The sequence below is a fragment of the Crinia signifera genome, chromosome 5, assembly GCF_055691185.1.
Source record: "Crinia signifera chromosome 5, ASM5569118v1, whole genome shotgun sequence".
NCBI lineage: Eukaryota > Metazoa > Chordata > Amphibia > Anura > Myobatrachidae > Crinia > Crinia signifera.
This window is the reverse complement of record NC_139221.1, coordinates 79,990,173-80,005,246: the sequence shown is the minus strand read 5'-3', so window position 1 is coordinate 80,005,246 and position 15,074 is coordinate 79,990,173. Positions and strand designations below refer to the sequence as shown.

General features: G+C 42.8%; 1 protein-coding gene across 2 annotated transcripts in view; it reads left to right on the top strand.

Annotated features, from left to right (window-relative positions):
• Window positions 1-13,382, top strand: part of CABLES1 (Cdk5 and Abl enzyme substrate 1) — a 119,540-nt gene extending 106,158 nt beyond the window's left edge. For both annotated transcript variants that reach the window (XM_083187524.1, XM_083187523.1), the window contains exons 5-10: window positions 1,735-1,840; window positions 5,872-6,028; window positions 7,824-7,927; window positions 9,583-9,689; window positions 11,335-11,542; window positions 12,033-13,382. In XM_083187524.1, the coding sequence (XP_083043650.1) occupies window positions 1,735-1,840; window positions 5,872-6,028; window positions 7,824-7,927; window positions 9,583-9,689; window positions 11,335-11,542; window positions 12,033-12,173 (823 nt within the window). In that variant the 3' untranslated portion in view covers window positions 12,174-13,382. The remainder of the gene's footprint in view (window positions 1-1,734; window positions 1,841-5,871; window positions 6,029-7,823; window positions 7,928-9,582; window positions 9,690-11,334; window positions 11,543-12,032) is intronic.
• The last annotated feature ends 1,692 nt before the right edge of the window (window positions 13,383-15,074 follow it).

Genomic DNA, 15,074 nt, shown 5'->3' with positions numbered 1-15,074 from the left:
TACCCCTCAGGACCCCACACAGTTCACATTTTCCAGGTCACCCGACAGGTGCATTCATTACTTAATGACACATTTTAAAAGATCCACAGGTAGAGCTAATTATTTCACTTGATTCTGTGAGGAGACCTGGAAAACATGCACTGTATTGTGGTCCTGAGGACCAGGTTTGAGAACCTGTGATATACTTTATACCCAACTTTAGACATCGACTACAATTCATTAATCACGTCTGTGATATATACTTTGCGTCTACTGTTTTTATAATATGTTTCAGCTTATGCATTAGTGTTTTGGTTTAGTCTTTGTGTCTAATAATAGTGTATAGTTGCATGAAAACATTATATTATTTTAATATCACTTTAAAAACACTTTGAAAGTTGCACCTATTAAATTAAAGTCAGTAGAACCTGGTATTAGGAGTTATACGATATCACTAGGTTCCACTAAAATAGTTTTTCATGCTATTTCAAGATATAAATGGTCTCCTCAGCCATAAATAGTTTAATCTGTTACTACTGTTAATCAAGTAACACACACTGATATGTAACACAGCATTTTCACTGTCTAGTCTCCCTTATCTGGTAAATATTATTATTCACTCTGTCTGGGTTTATAACTAGAGATGTGCGCTGACCCCAATATTTTGGATTTGACTGGATTCATCTTGGTTTTTTGTGTTTTAGTTTGGGTTTTGATATTGGACTCTATTCGAAACAGATTGGGTTTTTATTCGGTTCAGGTCCAAAGAATGTGTGTGGATTTGCATTTCTAGATAACCTGACCTACACATCTCTAATTCAAACACTGGGGTGGGGGTATTCAACTAAATGCTGGGTTGGCAGTCTGATGCCAGTTTAGATTTCAGGAACCATCCGCGTATGTGCAGAACATCAGTACTTTGCACATCAGGGCACAGATCCCTCAAATGGTTAAGATGGGCGCTCCCAGGCAACAGTAGCAACCCCTCCCATTCTCTGTGCAGCATTCTCAATGTTGACTATATCGTCAACAAGGCACGCAGCAGTGGTGGGGGAGGGGACATCACTGACCATATCATTTAGTGACCTAGGGGATCATTCAGACCTGATCGCTGTTCTGCAAAAAAGCAGAGACCTGCAATCATGTATAAGCCACCCAGACAGTGTGTAATCCTGCCCCATGTAAGCCTGCAAATTGCTTAGCTGGATCGGTGATACACTGCAAATCCATTCTCCAGCCGCTGCGGTAGAAATGGGGCCAGAGCTGATGTCACGCCTCTCCCCCCCCCCCCCCCCCCCCCCCCCCCCCCCCCCCCCAAATGCATGGGCATACCTTTGTTTTCCCTGATACTCCCAGAAAAACTCCGGTTTCCTGTAAGTTGACGTGCGTACAGCCAGCAATAAAAAAAATAAAAGAATCGGCAGGATTATATCGCAGGACAGTATTCTATTGATAATCGACTAGTCTGCAAATTTGCAGCCATGCAACGAGGTCTGAACCACCCCCATAGTTCGGTGTGTATGCACAATATAATTTTCCTGGGCTTGCCACCCAGATCATGAATGATATTGGAGGTAGAGCCCATTGGCTAATGTGTAAAGGGCTTTGGTGTAGTCTTCTGTATCGATTTTCATATAAATTACAGGGAAAAAAACACCTTTTAATGACTGTGTCAAATTTCCACTCATTATAAATGTTATTGATGAATGAAAAGATAGCTGGGTACATGTTCTCACATGTTCATGTCATATTCAGGGACTTGAAACTGGAAGGTACAAGACAGCGCCATTCTTCTGGTGGAATGAATACAAGAGAAATGATTCTTGGTCTTGAAGGAGTCGAGCTTGGTGCTGATGGAAAGGTGAGAGTGTAAGCACTGCTTCTCAAACCTGTTCTTCATTGTCCCCAATGCTGCATGCTTTCTCCTGGTAGGTGTGCTAGCATTGATGTTCCAACATGTTCTCTGTTACCCCCAATGCTGCACGCTTTCTCCTGGTAGGTGTCCTAGCACTGCTGCTCCAACATGTTCTAGGTTACCCCCAAAGCCGCACACTTTCTCCTGGTAGGTGTGCTCGCACTGCTGCTCCAACATGTTCTAGGTTACCCCCAAAGCCTCATGCTTTCTCCTGGTAGGTGTGCTATCACTGCTGCTCCAACATCTTCTAGGTTACCCCCAAAGCCGCACGCTTTCTCCAGGTAGGTGTGCTCGCACTGCTGCTCCAACATGTTCTAGGTTACCCCCAAAGCCTCATGCTTTCTCCTGGTAGGTGTGCTATCACTGCTGCTCCAACATCTTCTAGGTTACCCCCAAAGCCACACGCTTTCTCCAGGTAGGTGTGCTCGCACTGCTGCTCCAACATGTTCTAGGTTACCCCCAAAGCCACACGCTTTCTCCAGGTAGGTGTGCTAGCACTGCTGCTCCAACATGTTCTCTATTACCTCCAATGCCGCATGCTTTCTTCTGGTAGGTGTGCTAGCACTGCTGCTCCAACATGTTCTAGTTTAACCCCAAAGCTGCACGCTTTCTCCTGGTAGGTGTGCTAGCACTGCTGCTCCAACATGTTCTCTGTTACCCCCAAAGCCGCACGCTTTCTTCTGGTAGGTGTGCTAGCACTGCTGCTCCAACATGTTCTAGGTTACCCCAGGGCAGCCGAGAAGGGGGGGGGGGGGGAGCAGGTACTAATTACCCAGGCCCACGCTTGCTGGCGGGGCCCTGCAGGTTACCTCCAAAGTTGCATGCTTTCTCCTGGTAGCTGTGCTAGCACTGCTTCTCCAACATGTTCTCTGTTACCCCCAAAGCCGCAAGCTTTTCCTGGTAGGTGTGCTAGCACTGCTGCTCCAACATGTTCTAGGTTTCATTACCCCCAATACCGCACACTTTTTTCTGGTAGGTGTGCTAGCACTGCTGCTCCAACATGTTCTAGGTTTCATTACCCCCAATACCGCACACTTTTTCCTGGTAGGTGTGCCAGCACTGCTGCTCCAACATGTTCTCCATTGTGAAATATTGAGCAACATGTTCCATAATACACAGAATGGTGTTAATTATTACAGAGAGCTTTTCAAATTAATGACCAGAAAAAAGCATATAAATAACACATGAATCCCGTTATCCTGCTACGGATGGAGCAGCTCCTGGCAATCGAATCGCCATCCCCGGAGGAGGGCACAAGATGCTGAAGCAGAGACAGGCAGGGAAAGCGATCCCCACCGCCGTGTTGATGGGGATGCGCGTGCGTGTGAGACGCTCGAAAGCCACCAAAATAATTATAATCTACTATAGTTTCTTCTATATTTATTTCAAATCATACTTTGCCTATTTCAGCTGTTTCTATAGATGTTTGATAGGATTTTGATGAGAACTCATAGAAGGGCACTGCAGAGTAGTCCGATGTTTTGACCTTATCCAGTCTTTGTGGCTTTTACTTGTGTGTTTTGGGTCATTATCCTGTTGGAGGGCCTGTCACTGATACAGAGCTTACTGACACTGGGCAGTATGTTTCACTCCAGAATGTCCTGTTGTTCTTGAGATTTTGTTGTGTCCTGCACAGATTCAAGGCACCGCGTGCCACACACCGCAAAGCAGCAGCAAGACATTACTGAGCCTCATCCATGTTTCACATGTAGTGCAGTATGGGGTTCCTGAATTGTCTTTTGAAAGGTTAATTTTGTCAACTGGGAACATAGACCTTATATAACTTGGTCAAAGCTCCGTCTTTGACTCTTCCGTCCAATGGACATTCTCCCAGAAGTATTGTTGTCTTTTATATGAATTTTACCAAATTCCAATCTGGCTTTGTATGTGTTGTTTTTTCAAAAAAAATTTGGAGTCCTTTGTCATCTTCCATGGAGCATATAGTAACCCAAAAGGCGTTGGAAGGTCCAATTGGATATAGCCATATAGGGCGAGATATATTAAAGGAAAATTTCAGTCTTTGGAGGTTTTCCTTATCACTTTCTCTGCCATTCTCACTATCCTTCTAATCCTTCAGTATCGTGAATTTTTTGGGGAGGATGTTTTCCCAAACTGCAATTGCAAAAACACATGGATCCAGGATCTTGCCTTGGATTCTTTACATTTTCATGCCATGGGGGAAAAAAAAAATTCCATGTGAAAATTTACCGCACTTTATTTTACCCACATTGTGTGACACTTGGCAGTCTACTGCTGAAGTCCTCAATGACTAAACGCGTTCGGCCAAGCAATACAAACCTCCATCTGCTGAACACTGGTATAATAGAAAGCGAGGATGAAGGTGATAAATCATTTATTTTTAAGTGATTTACATTAAGCAAGGGCAAATGTTTATCTTTTTTAAAGTAATGTCATTCAATGTTTAATTCCTGCTACAGAGGTAGCACAAGTTCTCACATGAATGTGAATTATGCTTAGTGGTCTGGAAAACTCGCCCTTCCATTGTTATTATTGCTGGTCAATGAGCAGTAAACATTAGCTTCTATAACCTGAGGAACTTTTGTAATGTATAAGGGGTAAGGCGGTGGTCGGATGAGTCATCTACATCATTATCCAATTAGCAGTATTAATACATTGGTTTTTAGTGGTGTTCTGAACACATTACAGTCACTGGCAGGGAGGGGTGAGGGGGGATAATATCCCTAATTTTCTGTTTGGGTGGCGTTCTCTGTTTTTAGTCCTGAATTCTGCTTTGACATATCAACACGTGACACTGCTAGCTTAAGTCGTCTGTTTTTAGGCAAATATGTGTCTTTGTTGCATATTGATGTGGCTAGGATACACAGGGAGACTACAATTTGATGTGACACTTGTATAGCTGTGTGCGACTGAGTCTCTAAATATTTGCACAAAGTGCTACAATGTACTTTTTATATATACCAGTTCCATTCTGCTCTGTATTAATCTGCATATTCTCCTTGTGCATCCCAGTCGCATGTAACTAAGCTGCACTTTCTGGGGGGGGGGGGGGAGATGGCAGATGATGGCAGAGCTGTACGGAACCTGGTGACTCACTCATGCCAGGCTTGGCATATTGAGGCTGGATGTATGAGGACACATTTGTAGCATGAATTTGTACTGAGACTCCCACTGGCAGCATTTAATATCTATTTATTTATTATTTATTTATTAACAGTTTCTTATATAGCGCACACATATTCCGCTGCGATTTACAGTGTATAGTTGAACATTCACATCCGTCCCTGCCACAGTGGAGCTTACAATCTATATTCCCTACCACATGTACATGCACACACAGACATTCTAGGGTTCATTATTTTGAAGCCAATTGACCTACCAGTTTATTTTGGATTGTGGGAGGAAACCGGAGTACCCGGAGGAAACTCACGCAAGTACATACAAACTCTGCACAGTTAGGACCATGGTGGGAATAGAACCCATGACCTCAGTGCTGTGAGGCAGAAATGCTAACCATTACACCATCTGTACTGCCCATCTACCATTTGATGCAACAATCAGAGACACATTGGTTGGTCTTTGACTTTCTGAGTAATATTATGAATGAAGATCCTAAATTGTGTACAGGTGTAAAACCTTGCCAGATCAGCACCAGTGTTTGAGTGGCCACCCCCTCTTACCTTCATATATACTCTATGACTGTCAATCACTGTGTAAATAAATGCTCACTGCAAAACTATTGTACGTTCCAACACCAACATTGCCTGAATTATTAGGAGTTAAATGTAACGTAATTGGAACTAATCTTAGGAAAAACACACAGAAATGTATTCTTCTTTCCTAAAATAGCAAGCAGTAGTTACTCAAGACCAGCAAATGATGTCACAGACCCTGTTACTGTATAGCAGCGAAGGGAATACATGGAGGAAATGACAGCAGTTGTGTGTAAATGTTTAATGTTCAATGATTAGCTGCTGACAATCTTCTCTTCTCCCCAGACTGTATCATATACACAGTTTTTATACCCGACCAATGCCTTGGGAGCCCGCCGAAACACAATAGACTCCACTTGTTCCTTCTCTCAGTTTCGTAACGCAAGTCACCGCAACCTGACCCTGGGAAGAGCCAACAGTATCCAGGGGAGCACTGATACAGGTGATATGATCTTTTACAGATATACCTTTTATAGCCGGCCATGGACTTTAGGGTGGAATTGGACTAAGGGATATTGATTTCAGTTCTCAAGTATGTTCATTATAGTTGCATTAGCCCTCTTAAAGGAGAATGTACTTTTTATATTGCTTCATTGAACAATTCCATAGTTAATAAATCATTTTTAGGTCTGTATTCTTCCTTGCTCCTGTTATTTTTGTAAAGCACTACTGAGCTTACATATACATGTGTCCCCGTACACCTAGCTTTAATATGTCATTGGGTATGAGTGAGCCAGGCGGTGTAGCGTAGCAACTTTTATTCTTTACATTTGCATCACTGTGAAACACCACCCAATCCATGCCAGAGATGCCAGATTGCCAGGCTGTGGCTTCTGCCCGCACAGGAATTAGCTTTAAATATGTTAAGTTGCAGATGAAGCAAAACAGGACTTTGAATACAGATCCAGACTCCGCCGCACATCATATTAATCAGTGCGGTCTTGTGAAGTGGTTTTGGTGCATCACATTGACGCATATTTGAGTGAAAAATATGCTCTCTGTAAGCGGAGTCACAGAGGACCTGGCACGCAGGCTGCAGCAGTAGTGTATGGGGACACATCTGTATATTGCTAATGGTGGTTATTGAACACAGTAAAGCAGGATCCAACAAGCCAGTAAAGGTAGAGCACTTATGCTGCTTTCACACCGCAAAACCTGCTTAGACCAGGTATTTAAAACGTGTTTTTTTTTTAAACGGGTGAGAGCAAGTGTAACCCCTTTCACACCGCATCTAAATACCTGGTCTAAAGCAGGTTTGCGGTGTGAAAGCAGCAAGTGGTTTGTAAATAAAGGTTACTACAGAAGTCAGGCAGCGTTATAAAATACATGTCACACCTGGGTATATATAATCTGGCTCCCCTGCTACAGGAATGGCTCCGGTGGTCTGAGTGTCAGCTCTGCGGGTCAGCAGACAGTGACAACCGTAGTCCTGGTCTCTCCAGTCCAGGTGGAAGCGGGGAGCACAGTAATCCCGGCCGTCGTCCTATTCCCATCCCCGCTGTCAGCAGCACATGTTTCCTCTGCTGCCTGTCTGTCCCCCAGCACTAACCACACGAACCGCGGCAGCCTCTCCTCATGTTTCCCAGCTGGGAAGCTCAGCCTGCAAACATCGTGTGCAACGTGAATGCAGGTTCCGGGGCGGGCAGGAGGGAGGCGCACACACTACATGCCACGCTGCTTCTGGCTGGGCACACATCACAGGTACCCATCCCCCGGTACCTGAGGCAGGGGCAGGGTACACTGAGCATTAGCTGGTCCCCTCTGAGCCAGCGTTGTGCATATTTAATGAGCCGACCACTCATTACATATGTGCATATGTAATGAGCGTCCGGCTCATTAATATGCACGGCGCTGGGGACCAATAGTGCTCACTCGTGCCTAAGTAACGTTTCAGACCGCAAAAAAAACGTGTAGGACCCTGCTATTATACCGTTTCCAAAAACCATTTTTTTTGGAAACGGTATAATCACTCTGCACCTTTCAGACCGCACAGATTACCGGTTCAAAATCTGCAAAATACCGGGTTTTTTTTGTGCGGTCTGAAAGGGGCATTACTGTTTGCCATTTGCATAATTACCTGTTTTTTTATTACCACACAATTTATTTATTTTTAAACTTCTTTTTATTGAGCACTTTCAAATTGACCACACAATTTTTTAATCAAAGTACACTGTTGTGAATGATTTTATGTTTAACCAGATAGTTTTTATTCTTGATATATTTGGTATCGTACATAGGTAGCGACATAGGAGACTTTATTGAATACGATCCAAATCTCCTGGATGATCCTCAGTGGCCATGTGGCAAGCACAAGCGGGTTTTAATATTCCCTTCTTATATGGTAAGCCTTATGGCATTATTTTGTTCAGTCTTGATACTGTTCCGTGTTCACGTGTTGGCTGTTTTGGGAAACCAGACACAAGTGTATAAGTATGATTTTTATCTAAAGGGCGAGATGCAGGAAGCTCAAATATATGCCCTTTTTGGAGATTTTGCCCCATACCGTATATGCGCTGGAATGAAGAAGATTCTGGTGGTGCGTTGCCCAGTAGAACCCTATTGGCTTTTATTGCACTGTCCCTTCTGACAGGTGGCCAACCAGATTGTCACTCAATGCATGCGAAGGTAGTACTATCTATGCAATGGACAGCTCTTACCACAAGAGCTGTACTATGTGATTTTCTTCATATCAGGGGCGTAAGTTCATCCCACTCGTCCAGAGGCTAGTTGGAATTTGATGCCCCCGCAACTTTATAAATAGCACTCTCAGCTGGTCTACAGGGACCAGAGCTTGCACTGAATTGTCAGGGCTCCAGCCATGCTGTGTAACAATGGCAGGTGGGTCAGGGCAAGCTTAGTGGTGCCAGGTGAGAGCCATACTGTCCCCTATTGCAGATGTTGGCAGGGCATCTAGGATAGAGGTGACTGTGTCGCAGAGCGCTGTTGAAATTGCAGCGGTCACATTTGGATGCTGCTGTGAATCCCACAGGTGCTGCTGTACATGCAGTTGCAACTTCAGGGCTTGGAGCTCCTAGCCCTGACATCGCTCATCACACATTGCTGTGCAGCACTGTCTGCTGAATGATCTAGCACCTCTCCGATCGCTCTGCAACATCGCCACATGTGCAGGCCTCTTTAAACAGTGGAGCAATTTAAACATGCATGGGATAGTCATAATGATATTCTTAAAAAGAAATAAGGATCAAGTAGGGTTTGAGAGAAGAATGTGGTTAAAAGGGCAGACAAAATGGGTCAAATGGATCTAGTTCCATGTTTAAGGGAATGATTATTGTGTTTCTGGGGCCGAGGGGTAGAAGGATTTTGTGTATTACAAATCATGGGTACAGATGAAAAGCCACAAGTGATTACAAATCATGGGTACGGGTGAAAAGCCACAAGTGATTACAAATCATGGATGAAAAGAGGTTAATAGACAATATGTTGACATGCAGGGAACTTCCATTCCATTTTAAGCACTTGTGTCATTTAAGGTTAGCCCAGTGGTCATGTGACTGTGCTTATCTCTGTATCCATCCATTCTTTGTAATCGGACAATTGCAGCAGTAATATGTAACCACTGTGATAACATCATGTTTACCTTTTCTGGATTGCTTGCTTTAAAGCATGAACAAAGATTAGCTTTTAAATATCTTCATAATACTCAGAATAATTTACACATCGATTCTATGATTTCAGTCTGTAGCAATTGGCTTAAAACAAGCAGGACCCTCTTACATCTTTATCTGTATACTAGTATTCAGTGAGGATTCTTTATCTGTATACTGGTACTCAGTGAGGATTTATTGCTGTTCTTGTTACCAGATGCTAAATGCGGCAAAGTATGCTGGAATATGTACATACATGTATTACATAATAAGTAACATTGATGGAAATTGCCAGTCTGGAACTCCATTACAAATGGTTAAAAACAATTAGAAATCCTTATGTTTTATTGTTCCATTTGTACCTAGTAGTGACTTGTACTTTCCTTTGCAGACCACTGTTATAGAGTATGTAAAACCATCTGACCTCAAGAAAGATATGAATGAAACCTTCAAGGAGAAGTTCCCTTATATTAAGCTGACTCTCAGTAAAATAAGAAGGTATGTGGCACTGTTACGTTACACCAAATAGAGGCCAAAAACAGCTCTTTATGCATTGAGCTTTTATTTTTTACTTTGGTTTAATAAAAAAGGATTAGGAAAATACAATGCTTCATGTAAATCACCACACACATTATCCCCTTCAGTGTTTTTTTTTTTTTTTTTTAGGGAGTGCTCCCCACTGGGCAAGTTTTTTCTGGGGAGTGCTCCCTAAAAAAACCCCACCACTGTAACTCCCGGGTCCGGGCAGCACCGCTGAGCACTCCATCAGCTTCTGCCGGGCCCTGCAACCCGGCTGTGTGTGACGTAACGTTAGCAAGGTCACGCCGCACACAGCTGGGGGAAGGAGGCAGGGCGGGGCAGTGGCTGAAGCTGATCTCAGAGAATTTTCCAGGTCTGCCAGTCTGTACACTGGAGCGCAGCCCAATACTCGGGAGTACCAGGGAAGGGGTTAATATACTTGCATTGAATGGATATAATGCTAATTGTAAATTTAGAATAAACATATCATGTATTTCTGTGGAGTCACCCACTAAGGCTTCTACTAACAAAATGTCCTACCTCCTATCCTTGTATTTATTTCCTTAGAACAGAGACAACATTTTCAGCATTAAAAGTTGTACATATGGAGTACAAAAGTTGTATATATTCCGCGGCCCCACGCGGGGCTCGCCGCGCTTCGGGCTCGGTGGCTCGCTGCGCTCGCCACACTATATAAAATCATCTCCACGCCGACGTGGATAGTGGGGGTATTAAAAGGTCGGAGGACGCGTACCGCCGCCCCTCGCAGGGTCGCTGCGCTCGCCACGCTTCGGGTTGGCGTTGATAGTGGGGTGGCGTTAACAATGGGGGGGCATTTAACATAGTCATTACCCATCAGGGTGGGTATACAATTAAATATCGGGTCTGGGGGGGGCATTTAACATGGGAATAAGCCCAAATCGGGCTTGATCACGTCGCATCGCATGCCATTATAATGGCATGCGATGCAACGCGATATTAAAATTGTATGCTCACGCCCGGGGAAAGGCTCAAATCGGGTCCCATCGCCGTGATAATACACAAGTACCCATATGGATCCTTTTGGAATATGTAACTTAAGGCATGATATTCAGCATACACTGTGGTACATCTTATATACCGTAGGTAGCGTTACATCTTCTCAGTAACCAGTGTGAATAAAGATGCCTACTGAATGTACACTTAATTTGTATAATATTTGGCAACTGCATCAAATGAGCTTGATAAGCTGTTCCAGTCCAGACGGACATATGCTTCTAGCTGTATCCATAGACATATATAATTGTAAATCAGGGCATTTTTGCATTCCATGGGTGGCTGGTGCTGTCGTTCTGCCCTTGATGGTCTAGGGGGAAAATTTGCTAAAGCTTCTAAAACTAAAGAGGTGATGTTGCCCATAGCAACCAGTCCTATTCTGTCAATCATTCTCTAGGATGCAATAGAGAAATGTTAGACATAATCTGACTGGTTGTTATGGGCAACATCATCTCTTATCATTTTTAGAAGCTGTAGTAAAATGACTCCTCCATGCAGTTGTATCCACTGCTCATTAGACCCACACACTGGTTATTTTATAGCATCCGTTTATCACTAATTTATCTCTTGTTACTACTGTCCTATATAGCCTGAAGCGTGACATACGTAAACTGGCACAGGATGATTGTGGCTACGAAGAACCCACAGTGGCTATGGCATTTGTATATTTTGAGAAACTTGCCTTGAAGGGGAAGTTGAACAAACAAAACAGAAAACTTTGTGCTGGAGCCTGCATCCTGTTAGCAGCCAAAATTGGGAGTGACCTGCGAAAACATGAAGTTAAACACCTCATAGATGTAAGTACATGAGCTCCGCAGCTTGCAACTACATTGCTACAGTCACCTGAAATAAAAACATTTATATTACTATACTACGCACAGAAATGTATTGTGATCTACAATTATGTTTAATTAAAAACTTCCATAAGTGTTCTGCACTCTACCTGCTGTTTATTGTATTGTTCTCTTTTTGTCAGCCTTAATTAGGTTGTCAGGTGCCGCCCCTTTTTCAGCCATTATGACTGCTATTGTCAACTACGCAGGAACTCTCAAATGTGCTGCATTATTGTGGGGCAGAACAGCACAAGGTAGTGCCGTTTTCTCTTTTTGGTTCCTACAATGCTTTACTGATTTCAAAATAAATGCCAAGGCGTGATGTTTGTTGAGCATTGTAACATGACCTCGTGTTTGTACATTTCATCTATTGGTATGCCAATTTTTATTCCACATATTTGGGGAACTGTAGGCACTATCGGGTTTCTAATCTATTTCTTTCTTTGCCATTTAGAAACTGGAAGAGAAGTTTCGTCTGAACAGACGCGAGTTGATGGCATTTGAGTTCCCAGTGCTGGTTGCCTTGGAATTTGCTCTCCACCTTCCGGAACATGAAGTAATGCCCCATTATAGACGGTTGGTCCAATGCTCCTAGCACAGGATAAACGTCACACAAGTCTTCCTCTGGGACTGGCATCGGATGAGCTTACAGAGAGCTGCAACTGGACATGCAACAAAAAAATACATCCTAAACTGCACTCTCGTCTTCACACTATGTAGGCAGCAAATTCTGGGCTGAAGTCTATTCACGTTAATGCAGCCTTTAAATGAACTAAGAGCTAATGACATCACCGAAGTATAAGACAGAGTGATCTCAGTGATGCATCTAACTACTAATGGTGTGCTAGACTGTATTTTTAATGAATATTGCTTCAGACCTCTAACTGACTCCACTGTGCCAATGGAGTCAGACGAATACCAATGATGTCATTGGTGCAAATTTTATTTTTTTCTACAGACACTATTTCAAATAACTGTTAAGAGGAGAGAACATGTCTGTAGAGTATAAGTTTAACTATCAAACCCTTTCAGGGCATTTTCCCTATGAAATCTCAAGAGGACTTTTTCATCTCTACGCCTTCATCCTGACATTCATTGTAAACCGAAAGACATTCCATTTGAATCCGGTGTGAGACGTTGCCTTCACAGTGTCAAAAACAAACGTGCCAATGTATTTTCTTAACCTTTTTTTGGGGGGACAAAAAAGTGTGTACACTACAGCACACTGCATGAGTTTGTCCACCAGTGCTGGAGGATCCCCAGGGAGTGACTTGGCAGAGTGTGTACTAAGGAAGTCACCGTTAAATCTCTTGGCGCTGGGTAACAGACAAACACTACAAATGATTTCATTCCACATATATATTATGGAAGCCTGAATCTTTTTATGACTTTATTTCTTCAGTGACAACGTTTTGGTAAAAAAGCCATGTTATTTTAAGCTATTGCACTTTTCCACTGTGGAGGAAATGCATCTAGTCGCACAACTCTGTGCTGAGATTCTGTGCTCTATGTTAGAGTGCATTTTAAGCACGTTTTCTTGTGCTACACGCTGAGCAGTGTTCTCTAAACAATATAAAGAGCTGCAAGGTTATAATACATTCATCTCAGACATTGCCTGAAGTGTGCTTCTACAAGAAACCAATGTAACATAAAGCATATCTAGCACCACAAAACAAAATGAATACAAGTTGTATTGTACTGTATATTTCTTAAGTTGTCTCATTTTGGTAGCATAACCAATACTTGACTATTTTATATTGTTAAACCAATCAAACATATTAAAAAATATGGATGGACCACTGCATATGCCAGTTCATGTGATGTGTCCAGATAGGCACCGCAAGTCAGATCTTGTAAAGTGCACATGTGTATTCAGTGTGGGCAGCTATATTATGGACTCAATCAGTACTTGGCAGTACAGGCCTGATGCAGAGGTGACCGCAGTGCTGTGTCTTTGGTCACAGCGGATCTGCGTGCACGTAAAATGCCACATGTGGACCCCACTGCCAGCTTCTCAGATACTGAGCCTGAAGATGCAGCATTTATCCAAAGCTCTAAGATTGTCTGCTTACCATCGTGGCTCTCAAAGGCTTGACGCTTGATGGTGAGGCTGTATCTAACACTGCACTGTGATCAGAGCTGCAGCACCATTAGGAGAAGTGCACTGTGGCTCCAGGGCACGCACAGTCCTTCGTTCAGACTGAATCTGAAACCTCCACAGCCCATCACAGAGCAGCAGCACTCTCCTCTCTCCCCCTTCATGATATGAGACTGGCTGCTTCATAGTGTTATAGCAGCCAGCTATATATCCTCTACCATTGTTTAAGTCTGACCTTTCTCAAACTTGCAGTCGCAGGGGACATTGTGAAGCCAAGGAAAGTGCACTTATGACACAGTCCTAGGCCTTGCCACCCACTAGGAAACAACAGTCTGGCAGCTATGAGTGCCCAGTCAATGGCCACAAGTGACTATGGAGAGAGATTAATGCCATTTCCGTCTGCTATATTTGATACTGTGTCGCGTGCTTTAATGTTTTTCATGCTTTTTTCAGCACCTAGAAAGCATTTTATAGAACACTATAAAACAAAATAATATGTATCCTCTCATAGAAGCAACATAACTAAACCAGATAATTAAAAAAAATGGGTGTAAATTGGTTTCATTACTTTATAAGGTCAGGTTAGGTCATACAATAGAATAGAACACGAGAAATAGTATTGGTGCTAGATGTATTGGAGTTATTTCCTGCAGGTGAAAATAATCCTGCTTTTAAAATAATCAAAACCTAAAAAGATCTAATAAATATGGTTATAAGGTATAATAATTCATATTTAATTTCCTTATTGGGGTACAATCCTTACTAAAATGAGGTATGTTTTTTATGCACAAATCAGGGCTGTAAGTAGAGGTGTGCAAGGAGTGCCATGGTGCTGCACAGGTCCCTGGGGGCAGCGCCTGCATGTGGGTTGCGGGTTCCTGGAGCGGCATACCTGCAGCCAGTAGCGCTAATGCCCGGCGCATCCTTGGGTGGCTTTGCAGGAATATTCCTCACTGTAGCTGCTGCTGTATCTGCTGATGTCTGTATTTAAGAATATGGCTGCTTTCAGATGAGACGAACATGGCATATTCTGCGTGTAAAAGCCCTACTTACCCACTGCCAAGGACGGCTGCTGCCACACATATTTTTCCTAGATGGACAAAACCATTCTGCATGTAATAAGCTGATGAGTTGGTTTTTTTTTATTTTTTTTATTGTTTGTTTTTTGCTTGTTTGTTTCACTTGTATAATACTTTTTATCGGGTTTAGTCACATTCAAAACACAAGTTCTCCTGGAGCTTAAGCAAAAACAAAAGAGAAGTGGCGCTGAACGTGCAAATTAATATAAAGAAATAAAAAATATTAATGAATAATCACAAGTAAAAAACACAATTTTAAAAATAAGGTTGCAAAACTGTGTCAATAGATGGTGTGAAGTGGACCTATATTATGAACAAT